Here is a 15,620-nt window from a genome sequence, read left to right as displayed (position 1 = left end):
GTCAATAAATTTGAACTTTAAATATTGTCATTAATTACCCGCTTCTGGTAAAATAATAGAGACACTTATGACCATTTACATTCAGGTAATAAGCTTAAATAAATAATTATCGTAGGTAGAAAAAAATTGCTGAGCTTAGATACAAACAGGTTTTTCTTTGGGGTTTGAAAGCACTATGAATCAATACGCACCAAAAGTATCTTTCAAAAATTTAGATAGTTTCTTTTAGATTAATTTGAATATTAACTCAATAATTTTAACTAAGAACAACTTAAAGCTTCCTTGAAAAAATGTATGCATAAAATATATATTTAAAAATTATAACCCTTAATGGGTTTTTAAAAAATGGTTCTGGTCATAATTATCCCATGGATATTAATTAACCCATTTGACCCTACTTTTTTCTTCTTTTCTTAAATTTAATAGCAACACATTCAGACAATTGTTTGACACTTGTAAAATAACAAGGTTACCTTTTTGCCCATGGAATATTTTTAAAATTGTTCTAATATCTTTATGTTTTTAAATGTCTCATTTACTCTTTCAGATTCGTGTATTCTCTTAACCTAATGAAATTTAGATATAACAGTAAGAGTTTCCTTCGTTTTGGCTAATCCTTTACAAATAATAATTCAGTAGTAAAAGAACGTTTTAATAACCAATAACAATGTGTAAGATAATTAATGATAGCAATGATGATTAATAATAGCAGACAAATCCAAAGTTTGATTTTAACAAAGCTGCTAATTTGTTTTGTCATCCTTCAAACGCGCCTTGAGCCAAATAGTTATTTTATGTGTATGTGTTATTTGATTATGTTATGTGCTTTTTAGTGTAATTTGAGCCATGTGTTATTTGATTAAAATAACACCAAATAAGATATCCATTTTTAGAAGCAAATTCACCACTCATTTTGTCAAATAAAATACCCTACATTTTTCATTGCTTGGTAGATTGTTAAAAAAAGCCAATGAAATTTCTTTTCGAATTTTAAAACAAATTAGATACTTTGAATTCGATTTCTCTGGACTTATTCTACTGATTTCGCTTAAAATTCGTGTTTTGCTTTGCAAAAATTACATTCGTTAAAATAATGCAAAAAATTTAATACCTTTCAACAATTCATTTTTTGTCGACTATTATTAAATAAAATGAAAAAAAAAAATACTTTATAGATACTGAAAGTTAATTTTTTTCAGGAATAATCTTCGGAAATACAAAATTTATAACTGAGTTCAGAAATTTTTCATTACGTTTTAAGATTTCTCGACATTTAGCGAAATACGCAAAAAATAAGATTAACATTAAGGGATCTAAACTTTTTACCTCTCTATAGGGAAACTTTTCAACCCTATTATATTAACCAAACTGTTGGGACAATATTTCCCAGATTGCTGCTACCGGCTATATTTTGGGGGTCAGAAATTCGAATCCGTCGAAAAAAAGGCATGTTTGTTCATAGAAAGAGCGTTTTTGTTTCTGATTTCGAAGTTTAAAATATTCTCTGCTGTAATTAATTAGCTTATTTGAGGACAACCAATTAGATCAAAAATTATTTAAAGTGGTCAGGTTTTTTTTATTTTTTATCTCTGCGATGAAAATCTTGCATGTTATGTGAAAGGGTAAAACAAACTGATTTGTTATGATTTGAGTTGTAGTGTAGAGTAAAAAGCGGATAACTCATACAAGCACAACTAATTTTTAGAACTTTGCTTAAAAAAGAGTATCAGTCTGAAATATCAAGAGAATGAGCAGTCATAAACATGAAAATAGAGAACAAAATATTAAGGAACAATGCTTAAGCAAACTTTAAGCGAACAAACAGAGCTATAACTTTGATTTTATTATGCTCATCAACTATCTTATCTTCAAAAATATTATAAAACTGCTTCCATAAAGAAACTGCTCTAATAATAATTCGCAATTATATTTCAGTTTTAATAATTTCAATTTAAAAAAAAGCAAACAAACTTACAAGTACAGGCAATTTTGGGTTTTAATTAGTTTGTTACGCTCCGATAGTTCAAAAATAATTAAGAGCTGCATTTAAGTTTAATAATGTATCATATATCTAATGAGCATGAGTTGCAAAGCAATTGTAAGAGATGTGTGGGGTTGGCGAGCACAGCAAGCAGTTACACAAAATAATAATGTGTAGATTGTAAAAAAATAATACTTCGATTTCTTGCAGGCAACAAAGAATTAAATATCAAGTGAGTGAGAAGTCGTAAGAATTAACGCTTAAAAGTACATGTTAGCAAATTTCTGAATCTTCTTTTCTCGCATAGACAACGAAAAACTAAAATAAACTGTGGTTTAGGAAGAGCAGAAATGGATGGTTAAAAACGAACAATTCATATGAATAAAACAGACTGAACAATATTTTTATTTTAATTTTACTTGTCAATGTACGCAGGTTCTTTTGTAATTTAATCCTTTATTTTTTATATTTAATGATACTTCATAATTAACACAGGTGAAAAAATTTTTTTATCAACAAATCTCAGCCAGATATGCATTTTTTTCTGTAACCCTTTTCTTTTGATTTTATACATTTTACGAGGTTATGTTAAACTGAATTGCGAACTGTTTTGCGTCTCCGAACATTGATTTTTGTAATTTCGTATACGTAGGGACATTCTGTGAATTACTTTTTTCAAATGTTATTTCCGTGTTCCGGGGAAATGCATGCAATTAAAATCGTAACGTATTTTAATTGAAAGAAAGGTCTGTCGCTAAAAAGTTTCAAAAGATGCATAGAATTTATTTTATATTTTAGAACTAGCCGTTGAAGCAGCCGACCCAATATTTTGGGCTCACGACTACTCATGTTCAACTGTTTCATTTTGAACCCGATCCTGAAGACAAGGGAACTCCTGGATCAAGTATTGGGAGATATTTGCCTTTTGATGGAACTAACCAGCATTTGCGTTACTTGTTGTAGTTCCTTTACGTCGCACTAGAGCTGCACAATGGGCTATTGGCGACGGTCTGGGAAACATCCCTGAGGATGATCCGAAAACATATCATCACAATTTTGATGCTCTGCAGAGGGGATGGCTCCCCTGTTTTGGTAGCCCGACGACCTGCACGCGAAGTCGAGCACTTTACGGTAGAACAGTTTAACGAGGACCCATACCGCACACCCTCGGTCCCTACGCAGACTGATCCAAGTGGTCACCCACCCGAACACTGACCGCAGCCAGTAATGCTTGACTTCGGTGATCTGGCGGGAACCGTGTCTTAACGATCAGTCCACTACGGGACGCATTTGCGTTACATGGAGAGGATAAGCACGAAAAACTCTCATGGTTAACCTGATGGCAAGGGGACTCTAACCCATGATCCCGTCTACCACTGAGGATATTTTTACGCCAGCATTGTGGTGGGTGCAAGTCAGATGTGGATCCGTATCAATCAGTCATCGCTGGGATTCGAACCCGGTTCACCTCATTGGAAGGCGAACTCTCTTTCACCTGAGCCATCTCTTGCTCTAGATGCATGTATTGGATATTTTTTAAAAATTCATTTTAATGAGACCGCTACCACTTATTCAAAGCTAGATTTAAAAAAATATTTATCAAATGCGCAAACAAAGTAAGCTGGAATACCAAAACAATCCCTAAGGCCTTGTGAGAGCTGTTTTATGGTGAACAGGGGTTGGCTTGTTATTATAATTTATTTATAATTATTTATTAACTTACAAATATCTTATTCATAATTATTTATTAACCTATCAATATCTTAAAACTGTAGCCATCGAAAAAGCATGTTAAGCCTCATATTTCTTACTATTTTTATGCGCATTAGTCCTATTATATTCTTCTCTGAAAAAATAACGCGTATTGCTTCAGTTTAGACCCCTTCATTTAACTTCTAGTAATTTTAAATTAGGTTTTTTTCTGATAGATAATTTTTTTTCGTGTTTCTTCAACTGCGTTAAATAAAGGATATAAAAGTTTGCTCGATGATGAGATAAAAGAAAATTTATATTCTGATATGTTTTTTTAAAGATTAAGCAAGAAAAAAAATATAAGACATGAAATAAGAAATTTTTAAAAATGCTTATGGAGTGAAAATCTGAAGAAAAGGTAAGTTATGAACAATTTTATAGGAAACATTATTGAATTGTTAGGAAACATGATTGAATTTAATGCTTCATTAAATTTAAATAAAATTTGCACTGTTTCATGGTTTTAAGTGCCGATATTATGGTGCAAATTTGAGCTCATTTATAAGTTATAAGAAAGAGGGAGGGGGGAGGAGCTCATAAGATGCCGGCACAAAGATAACCCCAGATGAACTCTTAAGATGTAACGAGAACTCAAAAAGAAAACAAGCTTCTACTCAAAAGGTGATTATCTTGTAATAATACTTAACCTTGTCTTTTTGGTTCTGTATACCATTCTCGCTAACATGTGTCGGTAATATTTTGAGAAAACAAGAATAAAAGATAACGCTCTTCTTTTTGCAAACAATAATAATATTGCTTAATGGCATCCTAATAACTATTCAATATTTCAATTCAATTCCAATTATATATTACACAATTTTTTAATTCAATTCCAGTTCCTAAATTTCAGTTCAAATTCACCTTATTATGTTTTGAGTATTAACATTAGATATACGATATTTCAATTTCAATTCAAATTATTAAATTTCAATTGTTTACATTAGCTATTCAATGCTCAATTCCAATTATTTATATTTATTATATAATGTTTAAATTTGATTCGAATCATTCAATTTTTATTCAATTTCAATTTATTCCAATTCAATTATTTACATTTTTTTTTCTATTCTGATTTGTGCCATCCTTTTTCTCAACAACCGTCGGTTAGTTTCCTGGAAAAAAAATAGGACTTTTTATTCTTCTTTTCCGTAATAAAATGTGTATAATATTCGACCAAATTTCAATTATTTATATCTATTACTGATTATATTTTATATTTATAAGTCTCAGTAATTTCATTTAACATAAAATATTTCAGCAATTTTCATTGATTATAAAATGCGTCAAGAATTTATATTTATGTCAAATTAATTAGATTCATTACACCTTCTTTTAGAATTTTCTTGAACTCATGTCTTATGAATTTTGATATTTCAATAATTTATATTTATTATAAAATATTTTAACAATTTTTTTTTTTCAAAAAATTTCAATCATCAATATTTATTTTACAATATTTATTTTTCTAATATTTATTTAAAAAATCCTCATTTAATTTTATTTATCAAAAATGTTTGAATAATTTATCTATATTAACTATATTTTCCATATTTATCTATTATTATTTATCTATGTTTATTTACATTATTATAAAACATTTTTTATGTTTACATTTATGATATAGTTCAAAAAAAATTTTTTTTTCGTAATGCATTATTCAGTTTACGATAATCAGATATGAGAATTATTTTACTATATGCTTTGAGAAATTGTTCTCAGACAATTAAATTCTCATGAAAATTTTTATTCTTCTGGGAAAATGGCGGAAAGTAAGTAAAAAAATGAAATAAAATAAAAACACAGGCATATTTGGCACGTTTACAATCAGGAACACGTTTATAAATTAGGATTACTTTTCTTCTATATATTCTAGATAAAATTATTCGTTTGAAATCCCCAGTACAGTTCCACTGGCTGAAATCTATATGTTCTAGATACAATTATCGTTTGAAATCCACAGTACAGTTCCGCTGAAATCATATATGTTCTAGATATAATTATTTTTTCTGAAATCCACAGTATAGTTCCGCTGAAATCTACACGTTCTAGATACAATTATTCGGTTGAAAACCATAGTGCAGTTCCGCTAAAATCTACTTTTTTCAGTCTTCGATCATAAATTTGTCTAATAACTTCGATTAAAATTAAACCACTCTCAAAGAAAACCGAGGACTAACTAAAAAGGAATATTTCTAAAAAAGACTTCCCAGAGAAAAGAAGAAAAAATTCCATAAAAAAAAAAAACGCAAAACAGGCAACAAACTTCATATTTCATGATCTAAATTTATAAAATGATTCACTCAAAGAAGATTTTTATTCGTCAGCATTTTGTTCTTAATCTTTAGAGACATTATTATATTAAAAATACCTATTTTCACTTCAGAAATAATAATCTACGCTCTAATCAACAAGTTCAAAGAAAACAACAATATGTCTGCACAGTTAAAAGTATGATACACGATAACCTTATTTACAATGTATTAATGAGATGATGAATAGTAATAGATAGATCCCAAAATACCCACTTCATTTTATAAAATCCATAATAATTTTGAGTGATTATTATTCCATGCATAAATAATAGGAAATACAACAATTTAACAGCAAATGTTAAAAACGTTATTCAAGAAATAATTCTACTTAAAAATCAATTTTATGACATTCAAATTCGTTAAAGATAAAAAAAAAAAAAAAAAAAAAAAAAAAAAAAAAAAAAAAAAACATTTAAATTGTCACAAGTTGAAAATTCAACTGATGTAATAGTTTCAAAAGTGTGATTATTTTTAGTATCTCTGAATTATAAAATGAAAAATATTACAAAACATTTTGCATTTTATTAATAGTTTAAATGTGATTAAAAAATTCATAAAATTAATAAAAATAAGATAAATGCATACGTTAAATGAATAATCCCACGAAACTGAAAGCGGAGAAATATTACCTGATTAAAAACTTCATTCACTTCAGAAATATACAAATAGGAAATAATTGTCCACATATTTCAAGCGTTTCAAAAATATTCCAACATTTTCAAGACTTGCGAGACGTGAATGAGAAAGAACAAAAGTAGTTTGAAATGAAAGAGGTTAAAGTTGCGAAATATGAGAAAATAATGATTAGAAAAAAGCTAAAAAATTGACTGGAGTAGAGAGAGTAAAAAAAAAATGAGAAACAAAACCAGAAAAACCGCAGTAGCCCAGAGGGGCTAGTCAATGTAAAATGCATTCACACCCGCTAGGTAGAGAGGGTAAGAAACTAATGTCATTAACAAGGAAATCAACATTCATATGAATAAAACAAGATTCCAAACATTTTATTAAAATTATGTAAAATTTAAAAGATAGGACAAATAGGTACGTTATTAAAATATGTGACTAATGTAAGGTAAGAATATGTATTAAAACATTGTGAACAATTTTAAGTATCCTTTCTTGTTACAGGATAAATATATTTCATTATAATCACTGTGATGATGTATACACTTAAAGGAACTAAGTCAGTTTGATAAAATTCTCAATTTAATAATTGAGGCATAAGGACCTGAAAAGTGCAACTTGTTTTAATGCAATTTATATTATGGATAGTACAGCTTCTTCGACCGATTGAAAGTAGCTATACATTTCATTTGGCTCTATCAACTATTAGAGAACTTGTTGTTCATCGTTAGATTACGGTCAGTGACCAACAACAAGTATTGCATTCACTGATAATAAATAAATGTATGGTTGGAATTCATGAATAAATTTATGGTCACTGACAATAAATAAATTCATAGTATTTTTTCTCAAAAACTGAATGACCACTGACCGTAAATCAACGTTGTGCTCATAAGTTATCTTTAGTTCGGTCCTTCACGTTGTTTGAAATTCGGACAATTCAATTTGTTTGCCGAATCAAGGCAAACGGTGGAACGAGACGAAATAATCTAATGCGATAGTGTACTGTAACAGAGTGTATTGTAAAATTGCATTGTGTTATTGACTGATGTTTACCTGTAATTTTACGGTACAGTGTACTAGTTCCATTCTCGATGGAACTTTACATGGTACATTACTTGAAATTTTCCATTCACTGCTGGCGAAGGAATAGAAAGTTTCCTAAGAGAATCTAATGACTCAAAAACAGAATAGTAGCTCCGCTGTAGAATTTGTTTGCTTGCACCCACCCACAGATACACACACATAATATATATATATATATAATAATAATATTCCGAGACCGTAATTTAAGACAAGAAGTTAATGCATAGGATTCATTTTAGATTACTTATGGCTGTTTTTTTTTTAAAAAATTGAAAACCGAAATATTATATCTATAAATAACTATAATTTCAAAAGAAATACTTGAGGGATATCCATTACTATAATGTCTGCCCTGGTAGATAATTTAAATTGTCTTCATAAACATCGCAATTTAAATAATGTTTTATTTATTTTTTAATAGCTTCGTAAAATGTAAGAAAATATGCACATAACCAAATATATGTTCTGAAACTATATGTTTTGTTTCAAATTTAAAACAACTAAAGTAGTTCATATGATTATTAACTAAGTATAATGTAACTTATTTTTTTAGTAACTTTCAAATTAATTAGAATTTATTATTAATTATTGAAAGGTTTCTGTTACCCAGTGTTCAATCCTAAAACACACAAGCGTTTAAATTAAGTATAAATCTCGACTATGCTTTATTATAAAGTTGCGATTGCGCATGACTTAAAAAAAAAGAAGAAAAAAAGAAAGATAGTTACTGCACGGAGAAGAAAGTCGTAGATCAGTATAAGCTGGGAAATTCCGTCTAACAATCGTAACGTTTGTAGATTTCAAATCCGTGCAATTTCAAAACAAAGCAGCTTTAATATTTTATGTTTAAAAAACTGTTGGTGTCATCTACTTTTATTCCAATTTTCATTAATTTTCCTTGATTAACATATTTTTCTAAAATTTAAAAAAACAAATTACTGTTATGGATGCAGCACATGAATTATATATCGCTAACAACCAAATTTAATCAAAACTAGTGTAAGTGTAAATTATCAAAAACTATATTATAAATTCATAGCTTTATTTTTTAGTTTAAACTTAGTCATGTGCATTTAGAGTCTGTGAATGTTACGTTCGCCATGACGGAATTGCACAACTGTAATATCACATGAACTGAAAATAGCCATGCGTGAAACGAAAAATATCCATATTAGAAACGGTAACAACAGCTTGTAAAACGAAAAATAATCCCCATTGAAAACGGAAAACAACGCTTTCTTGAAAGAACGGAATGAAGTAGGCAACTCCAGTACAGATTCTCCATTTCTTGAGGAAATTAAAAAATATAGTGTGAGAAGAATTGAGTGTTTATTATCCATGGTCACTTATGTCGATGGAGTACGAGAGAGATATGTTTTAGAATCAGTTGAGTTCGAGCACTTTTATGTCCGCAGCCTGAATTGAAAAAAAAATTTAAACTTTGTATTTGAGTTATGAAGCTTTAATATAAATTATCAATTATAGTAATTTTGAAGTGACAATTCAGAAGGGCGAATTATTATTAAGTTTCGTCTTGAGAGATATCGTAAGTGCACTCCTTTTTTCTTGAAATCAAAACTTCGTCAGTTGTCTTTGGTCAATAGTTGTAAAATTTCCATTTCTTCTCTTTTTTAACACATTGCTGACCAGCAATTGTACTCAGAATTTATCTCATGTCTCCAGATATTATTTCGTGATTGGATGTGAAAGTTAAACAACATAAATAAATTGTATTCATTATTCAATTTTAATATTTCTTTTTCTTGTGTAAAAATCTCCTACGAGTAACGATACACGAAAGCTTTTACAAATATATCTAATTTTGTAGTTGATTTTTTTTTTTTTGCCAGTGATTATATTAAGACATATTCGTTACTATAAGGGTGAATCATCATAAGGAACTGTTTTAGAAAATCAGGAAGTGTCAGTTGCTATACTGCACTCTTTGGAATCCACAGTTATCCATTCTCTAGTTACATCCAGTAGAAATTTCTCGCTTTATTTTCCGGCAGATAAGTACATTGAACATATGTACATATAATACACAAAACTCATTGTACATATGTACATATAATGCACAAAACTCATTGTATATATGTTCATACATTACATGTATACACATAAGTTCATATGCATTGAACAAAGTTGAGTTTTTCAGAAAAAAAAGGCTAAATTTTTTTCTTTTAACCATTTGAAACGTTTTCATAAAATACTGTAATTAGACAAATATTGATCGGCAAGATCTATTCCCTTCATGTGTTTATTGTACTGTAATATGCACGTAGGCTTAATTGTATTCCGCCAGGTCTTATAACCGAGAGAAACAGCTTGAGGTTTGCTGACCAACAATTGTATACTGTGTGATCTCCAAAAACGCACTGAAAAAACAACGGTGACGAGGGAGAAAAAAAACGCACGTCACGAGTTTATTCGTAGCAGGTGGCAACGTTTTGCTATGAAAACACGAGTTAACTCGTGACCGGTCAACAATACGTTAAGAATATTGATCAGAAAGATCTTTAATTGTCTTGAAAATGCTCTTTTTAACTTGACAAAAATTTGCTAGTTCTTATTTTTCCAAACCATAGAAACAAAAAGCATAATTATTTGTGTTCCCATTAGGTCATGAAAGCTAGATCATGCTTTTAGAAATCTACAACTTTTGAAGAGCACTAAGTATACATATCTACATAAGAAAATGCATACAAGGTTATTGTGCATTCCATTCTTTTGTATGGTTACGAATGCTGGAGCTTCAGGAAATTAGTATAAGAAAGACTAGAAACATTTCAAAATAAATGTCTAAAAATAATACCAAAAATCCTTTGACCCAATATAATATCATACAAATAAGGAAGAAATTAAAAAAAACAAAGACGGAAAGGGCTCGGCCATATGCAAAGAGCAAAAAGATCCAATCTTGCAAATGTTTAAAGTAGATGGTCACATGATGAGAAAAGAAAAAGAGGAAGATTAAGACAGGCGAGGTAAAGCTACATAGAGGAAGATCATTGCAAAAGAGGATTGACAGGATGTGAGGAAGCATCATGTGTTAATTGACCAAAGATAGAAATCCTAGGGGAGGGGAAGACTCAATGTTTGGCAATCGACTCAAGAAGAAATCGTGAAATTATTCATTTCAAAACAAAACACACCTGTTCATCGTGGTAATATAAGAGTTTTAACTTAATCTATAATCATGAAAAAATAATTTTTTAAATAACTTGAGCGGCAGTTGATATAAGAAAATATCTACTAGAGTAAAGTGTGATTTCGCTATCACCCTTTTCATGACAACACTTCCCTTATCAGTGCAATATTAAGAAGAACCTTGTGCGAAGGAATTAAAGAACAGATATTTCTAAAAATTTCCATCAATGGAACAAAAATAAAAAGGAAATTTTCTTGATTATGTAAGTTTTCTGCTGCTAAAGAGTAAACAAAATTAAAAGGATATCGTGCGAGAATAATGCAAAATTCGCTTAAATATTTAAGGTGATACCAAAAACTTGACTGAAGCAGTAAAGTATTCAAAATTAGATAATTAATCAAAGCATAAAGTTTTTTTTCCACTTCAACATTTCCCGTTTTCCCCTTCTTTATCACAAACAATTTGTTACTATTTAGAAACGTTTCTTTTAATGATATTTGTGAAGAAAGTGTCATATTTATTTTGTGTTCACTGCTTATAGTGCCACCTGAATACTTTCAATCTCTCTAATTACAAAGAAGTTCGCATTTAATAATAGACGTGATAAAAATAAGAAGAGTCAAGAAAGACGAATAGTGAAGATAATACAAGAATAATACTATAAGAGAAATATGAGAGCAAAGAGTAACCGGTAGAGCCTGTGAAGTATTGTAAAATGTATAAATAATGTAACGTAAAGAGTGATAAAAATATGAGAGAGACCCTATGAATAACGCATAATAGTCCTATGAATGATACGGGTAAAATATGATAGGAGTGCTATAAAAGCAGAGGGTAATAAGAATGTAGTATGATATAAAAAGCTAAACATCAAATGATAAGAGGCTGTTGACGTCATAAGAGTAATACAAGATCTAAGATAAATGTTTTAAGTGTTAAATAAAATTGACTTGAATATAGTAATTTTTTATAATAATCGAAAATAATCTATTTCTGGTACCCAACTAATGTTTGGAAGAAAAAAAAAGCTGTCCGTCATATCGGCACAAGACGAAAAAAAAAAAAGAAAAAAAGATCTCCTTATTTTTGTAATGAAATGAGGTGAAAATGTAAATAAAATGAATTGTAGAATTAGCAATGAACGATGACTTACTGAGAGCAAAAGAAAATACTCGTGCATCTGATTTTCTTTTCAGTTTTTAGTCAATGGAAAGTGTGAAAATTGCAGTGAAACAGATATTATCAAAATACAGTACTTCTTTTTAATTATTTTAAAAAATTTGTCTTGCTCGCTCCATTTTTCAACTCCCATAATTTATTCTCATTTATCATTGTTCATTTCTTCTTAAACGTAAATATTTCTATCCAAAACACTGAAAATTACGATTTTAAATATTTTTTTTTTTTAGATTTGTGTAAGAATATTTCGTTAATGTGTTAATTGTAATGCAATGAACTATGACCTAGATTTTAAAACTAATTATCTGTACTTGAATAAAAAAAATCAATTGAAGGAATACACATTGTGGAAATAACGAAAATAAATGCGAAGACTTAGAGCAATTCAAATAGAAAACGGTTTTCCTCGCTATTTATTAAGTTTACTTCTCTATGAATGTTAAGATTGATATCTACTCGAATGCGAGCTTATGAGATAAAAATATTATGATCTCGTAAGGGAAAAATATTTTTTCTGCAACAATAGATAAATAATCAATGCTTAAAATAAAAATAAAAAATTTTAAAAATTCACGAAAAAGTACTTATAATCGGAATAAATAGAATTTCTAAAAACAAAAATCTCCCGTTAAAAATAATTCAAAATGATCTTATCAGCACCTCGAATTTCAGCTCTGTTGCATTTCAGCAGACAATGGAACAACCAACATGTTTTTGTTTTCTAATCACAAGATTAATTGGAAAGTTAAATGGAATTTTTTTTATTCCATCATAATCCCTTTTTCCCACTCCCCTTCGTACTTTCAAGTTTTTAAGTTTTATAGGTTTTGAGCAACAAAAAAAAAAAAAATGTGTGAGAAATAACTCGGAAAGAAGCACTTAGAATGGCAAAACATTCAAACAAATTGAAATTTCGTAAGAAAGAAAAAAAAAAAACTTTAAATTCAGTTCATAAGCAAACATTCTATTTCAGCAGGGCCAAATTTCTAGTCTGCAGTTGCATTCTTGCGGCCTGCAGAGTGGCTTATATGCTTATTTCTCAACAATTTTTACAGAGAGCTAAATTTTTTTTAATTCCATCATAATCCCTTTTTTTACACGCCTTAGTCTTGATGTCTGATATAGGGTGAAATTAACGATTTAAACAGGATAGAAGACATCGTATCTGCATCATTATTCACAAAGTCACCTTACAAAACACGTGCTTCTCGTATTCATATTATAATGTCATCAATTACAAATATTTTAGATTTATTTGAAATGAATACATTTTGTTTCTTGATTAACATAAAATTAACATAAATGTTATTTGATATCATTTTTTCAATAACAAAATTTAGGGTTTGAGTAAACCCATTTTATTTGTTAAAAACGTTATTTAAATACTTAATGGTGAGGTCGGGAAAATGTTTCTTGTAAAAATGAATCCTGGGCTGTTTACGCATTTTGATTGCATTCATAATACAGTTCAGAATTTTAAGTTTTTAAGGAAACGTTGCGGTTATTGATTTCTAACAAAATTACCTGCTAGCAGTTACACTGAAATGCTATACACTGAAATGCTTCTGTCTGCAGACAAATGAAGGCTACTTAAATTATTTGCTCTGGTGACTGTTATTTATTAGAGATCGGCATAAAACTTGATAGTGAATAAGATAACTAACAAAAAAAAGTTAGGTCTTTATAATGGAAAGACAAATTCTCCTTAATTGCCATTTTAGAACAGTTTTTAATTCATCGTTTTTAACAATAACTATGAATGAATATGCTTATTACTTAATGAGTTTTATCTAACAACTAACTCCAGGGGTCTAGTATAAATATGTAAACGAGCACACATAAATATGCCGCGAGTTTAAGAGTATTAGTGAATTTAAGTTAATCCTAGCATGGGTTGTTTTTCTTTTTTTTTAGTTCAAAAATACCAATAAAAAGTATGGTTAGGTCGCAAATCTCATACAACGTATTTCTTTAACAAAATTATGTTACGTGGTGGTTACAAATGTAATAAATGATCGAAGTTTATTGCATTTTGGTTGCTACCACTGTTAAATGTTTCTTAGTACCGGAGCCCTGATACAAAATTAACATAATTATGTGGAAGATTTATCTTGTTAAAATTGTATATTTGTTGTGAAGGCCGAATCATAATTAATCAAATTCAATATAAAAACAAATAAAAAAGTTGAACGTTTGTTACCACATTAAAATATTTAAGGCGAATCTCTCGTTAAAGCAGGAAAGTATGAGTTTATTATTCATTAGGCTTTAACATAAATTATTGTAAATATTGTAAAAAAAATTTAATCAACAAAATTCTCTTAGGCTGAAATTGGATCCATTTTCAATTTACTTCACAAAGTAGAGAAGATTAGGTAAGCATAGAATAAATAATTAGTATTAAGATATATCGAAACTAGCTCATTGGCATAAGGCTAGCCTTGAAAAAAAAACACTTTTATTTTAAAAGGAAAAAAATTATTATTATTTTCTAAATGCACATCAAAATTTACTTATTTGATCCAAAAGGAGGATAGAGTATACTTAATGCTACTTAGACTAAAGCAAAAAACAACATCATTAAAGCACCAAAAAAAAGGAGCATAAAAGAAACTGTCATTTGGTATTAAACACCGAGGAAAGCATTCAACAGAACGTGTCCATTTCTGTCCTTTTATTTAGGCTTTATGACGCTGTTTTTTGTTCTGAAAATAAAGATAAAAAAATTTGCAAAGTGTATTCAAAATCATGATGAGTAAGCATTTTTTGTGTCTAGTTTATAATAATTGTTTATGCTAGTCATCCTCATCGGTTTGCGTTTAGATTTGAGTTTGCCACTGGGAATAAAGAATCTTTAACTTACTCGATAGTCCGCAGACACTTGAGTAGGTATGGGTGCGAGGGGTCCGACGGCCCCCGTGGACGACACGGCAACTTGTGATCTCTGATGATACGGAAAATACGGCGAGTACGGCTGATACATGACATCCGCGCAACTCATGGTGCACCCTTTCGATGCATGCAGAATCTTTCACAGAACAAAAAATTCAAACGACACAAATTTTCTATATTCGAGTACACCACAGGATCCGGAAACTTCTTGCACCTTAAACTTCTGTTTTTGGTTTGGATGGGAGTCATTTTTGGGTGACGACGGCCCCCCGGATCCCGCAGAATGGAGGAATGGGTTACCAGAAAACTTTTCGCCACCACTCTCGCCAAAGTTGGAAAACTATCGCCATCGTTTTTCCGTCACTTGAGCAGAACTTGACAGATGAATTGGAATCCAATGAATGTATCACAGTGTGTCACACATTTTTGAGGAAAGGACAGACATTTTTCGCATAATTTTGTGACGCAAATTATTCAACGATTAGTAGTTGCGTTTCAACTCTTTAGATGCTTTGTTTCGTAAATATGTTTTTTTTCAATAAAAAAGGTATCTCAATTTCCACCCTACGATCGAACAAAATAAATAGATTCAACATTATTGTTGTATAATTGTTGATTTATATTTAATACACAGAAAATTCGA

At 29.6% G+C, this 15,620-nt stretch overlaps 1 protein-coding gene across 3 annotated transcripts in view; it reads right to left on the bottom strand.

The window, feature by feature from the left end:
* LOC107444664 (transcription factor vestigial) overlaps nt 1-15,237 on the bottom strand; it is a 69,676-nt gene extending 54,439 nt beyond the window's left edge. For 2 of the 3 annotated variants that reach the window (XR_011637666.1, XM_016058875.3), the window contains exon 1: nt 14,949-15,224. Coding sequence is in view for 2 of the 3 variants with exons in the window: in XM_016058875.3 (XP_015914361.2) it covers nt 14,949-15,086 (138 nt within the window). In the remaining variant the exon portion in view is untranslated. Of the gene's footprint in view, nt 1-14,948 lie in introns of all 3 variants that reach the window. The other variant, XM_016058876.3, reaches the window with a different exon arrangement.
* Nucleotides 15,238-15,620: the final 383 nt, after the last annotated feature.

The sequence above is a fragment of the Parasteatoda tepidariorum genome, chromosome 9, assembly GCF_043381705.1.
Source record: "Parasteatoda tepidariorum isolate YZ-2023 chromosome 9, CAS_Ptep_4.0, whole genome shotgun sequence".
Lineage (NCBI taxonomy): Eukaryota > Metazoa > Arthropoda > Arachnida > Araneae > Theridiidae > Parasteatoda > Parasteatoda tepidariorum.
This window is presented reverse-complemented; position numbering and strand designations above follow the sequence as displayed.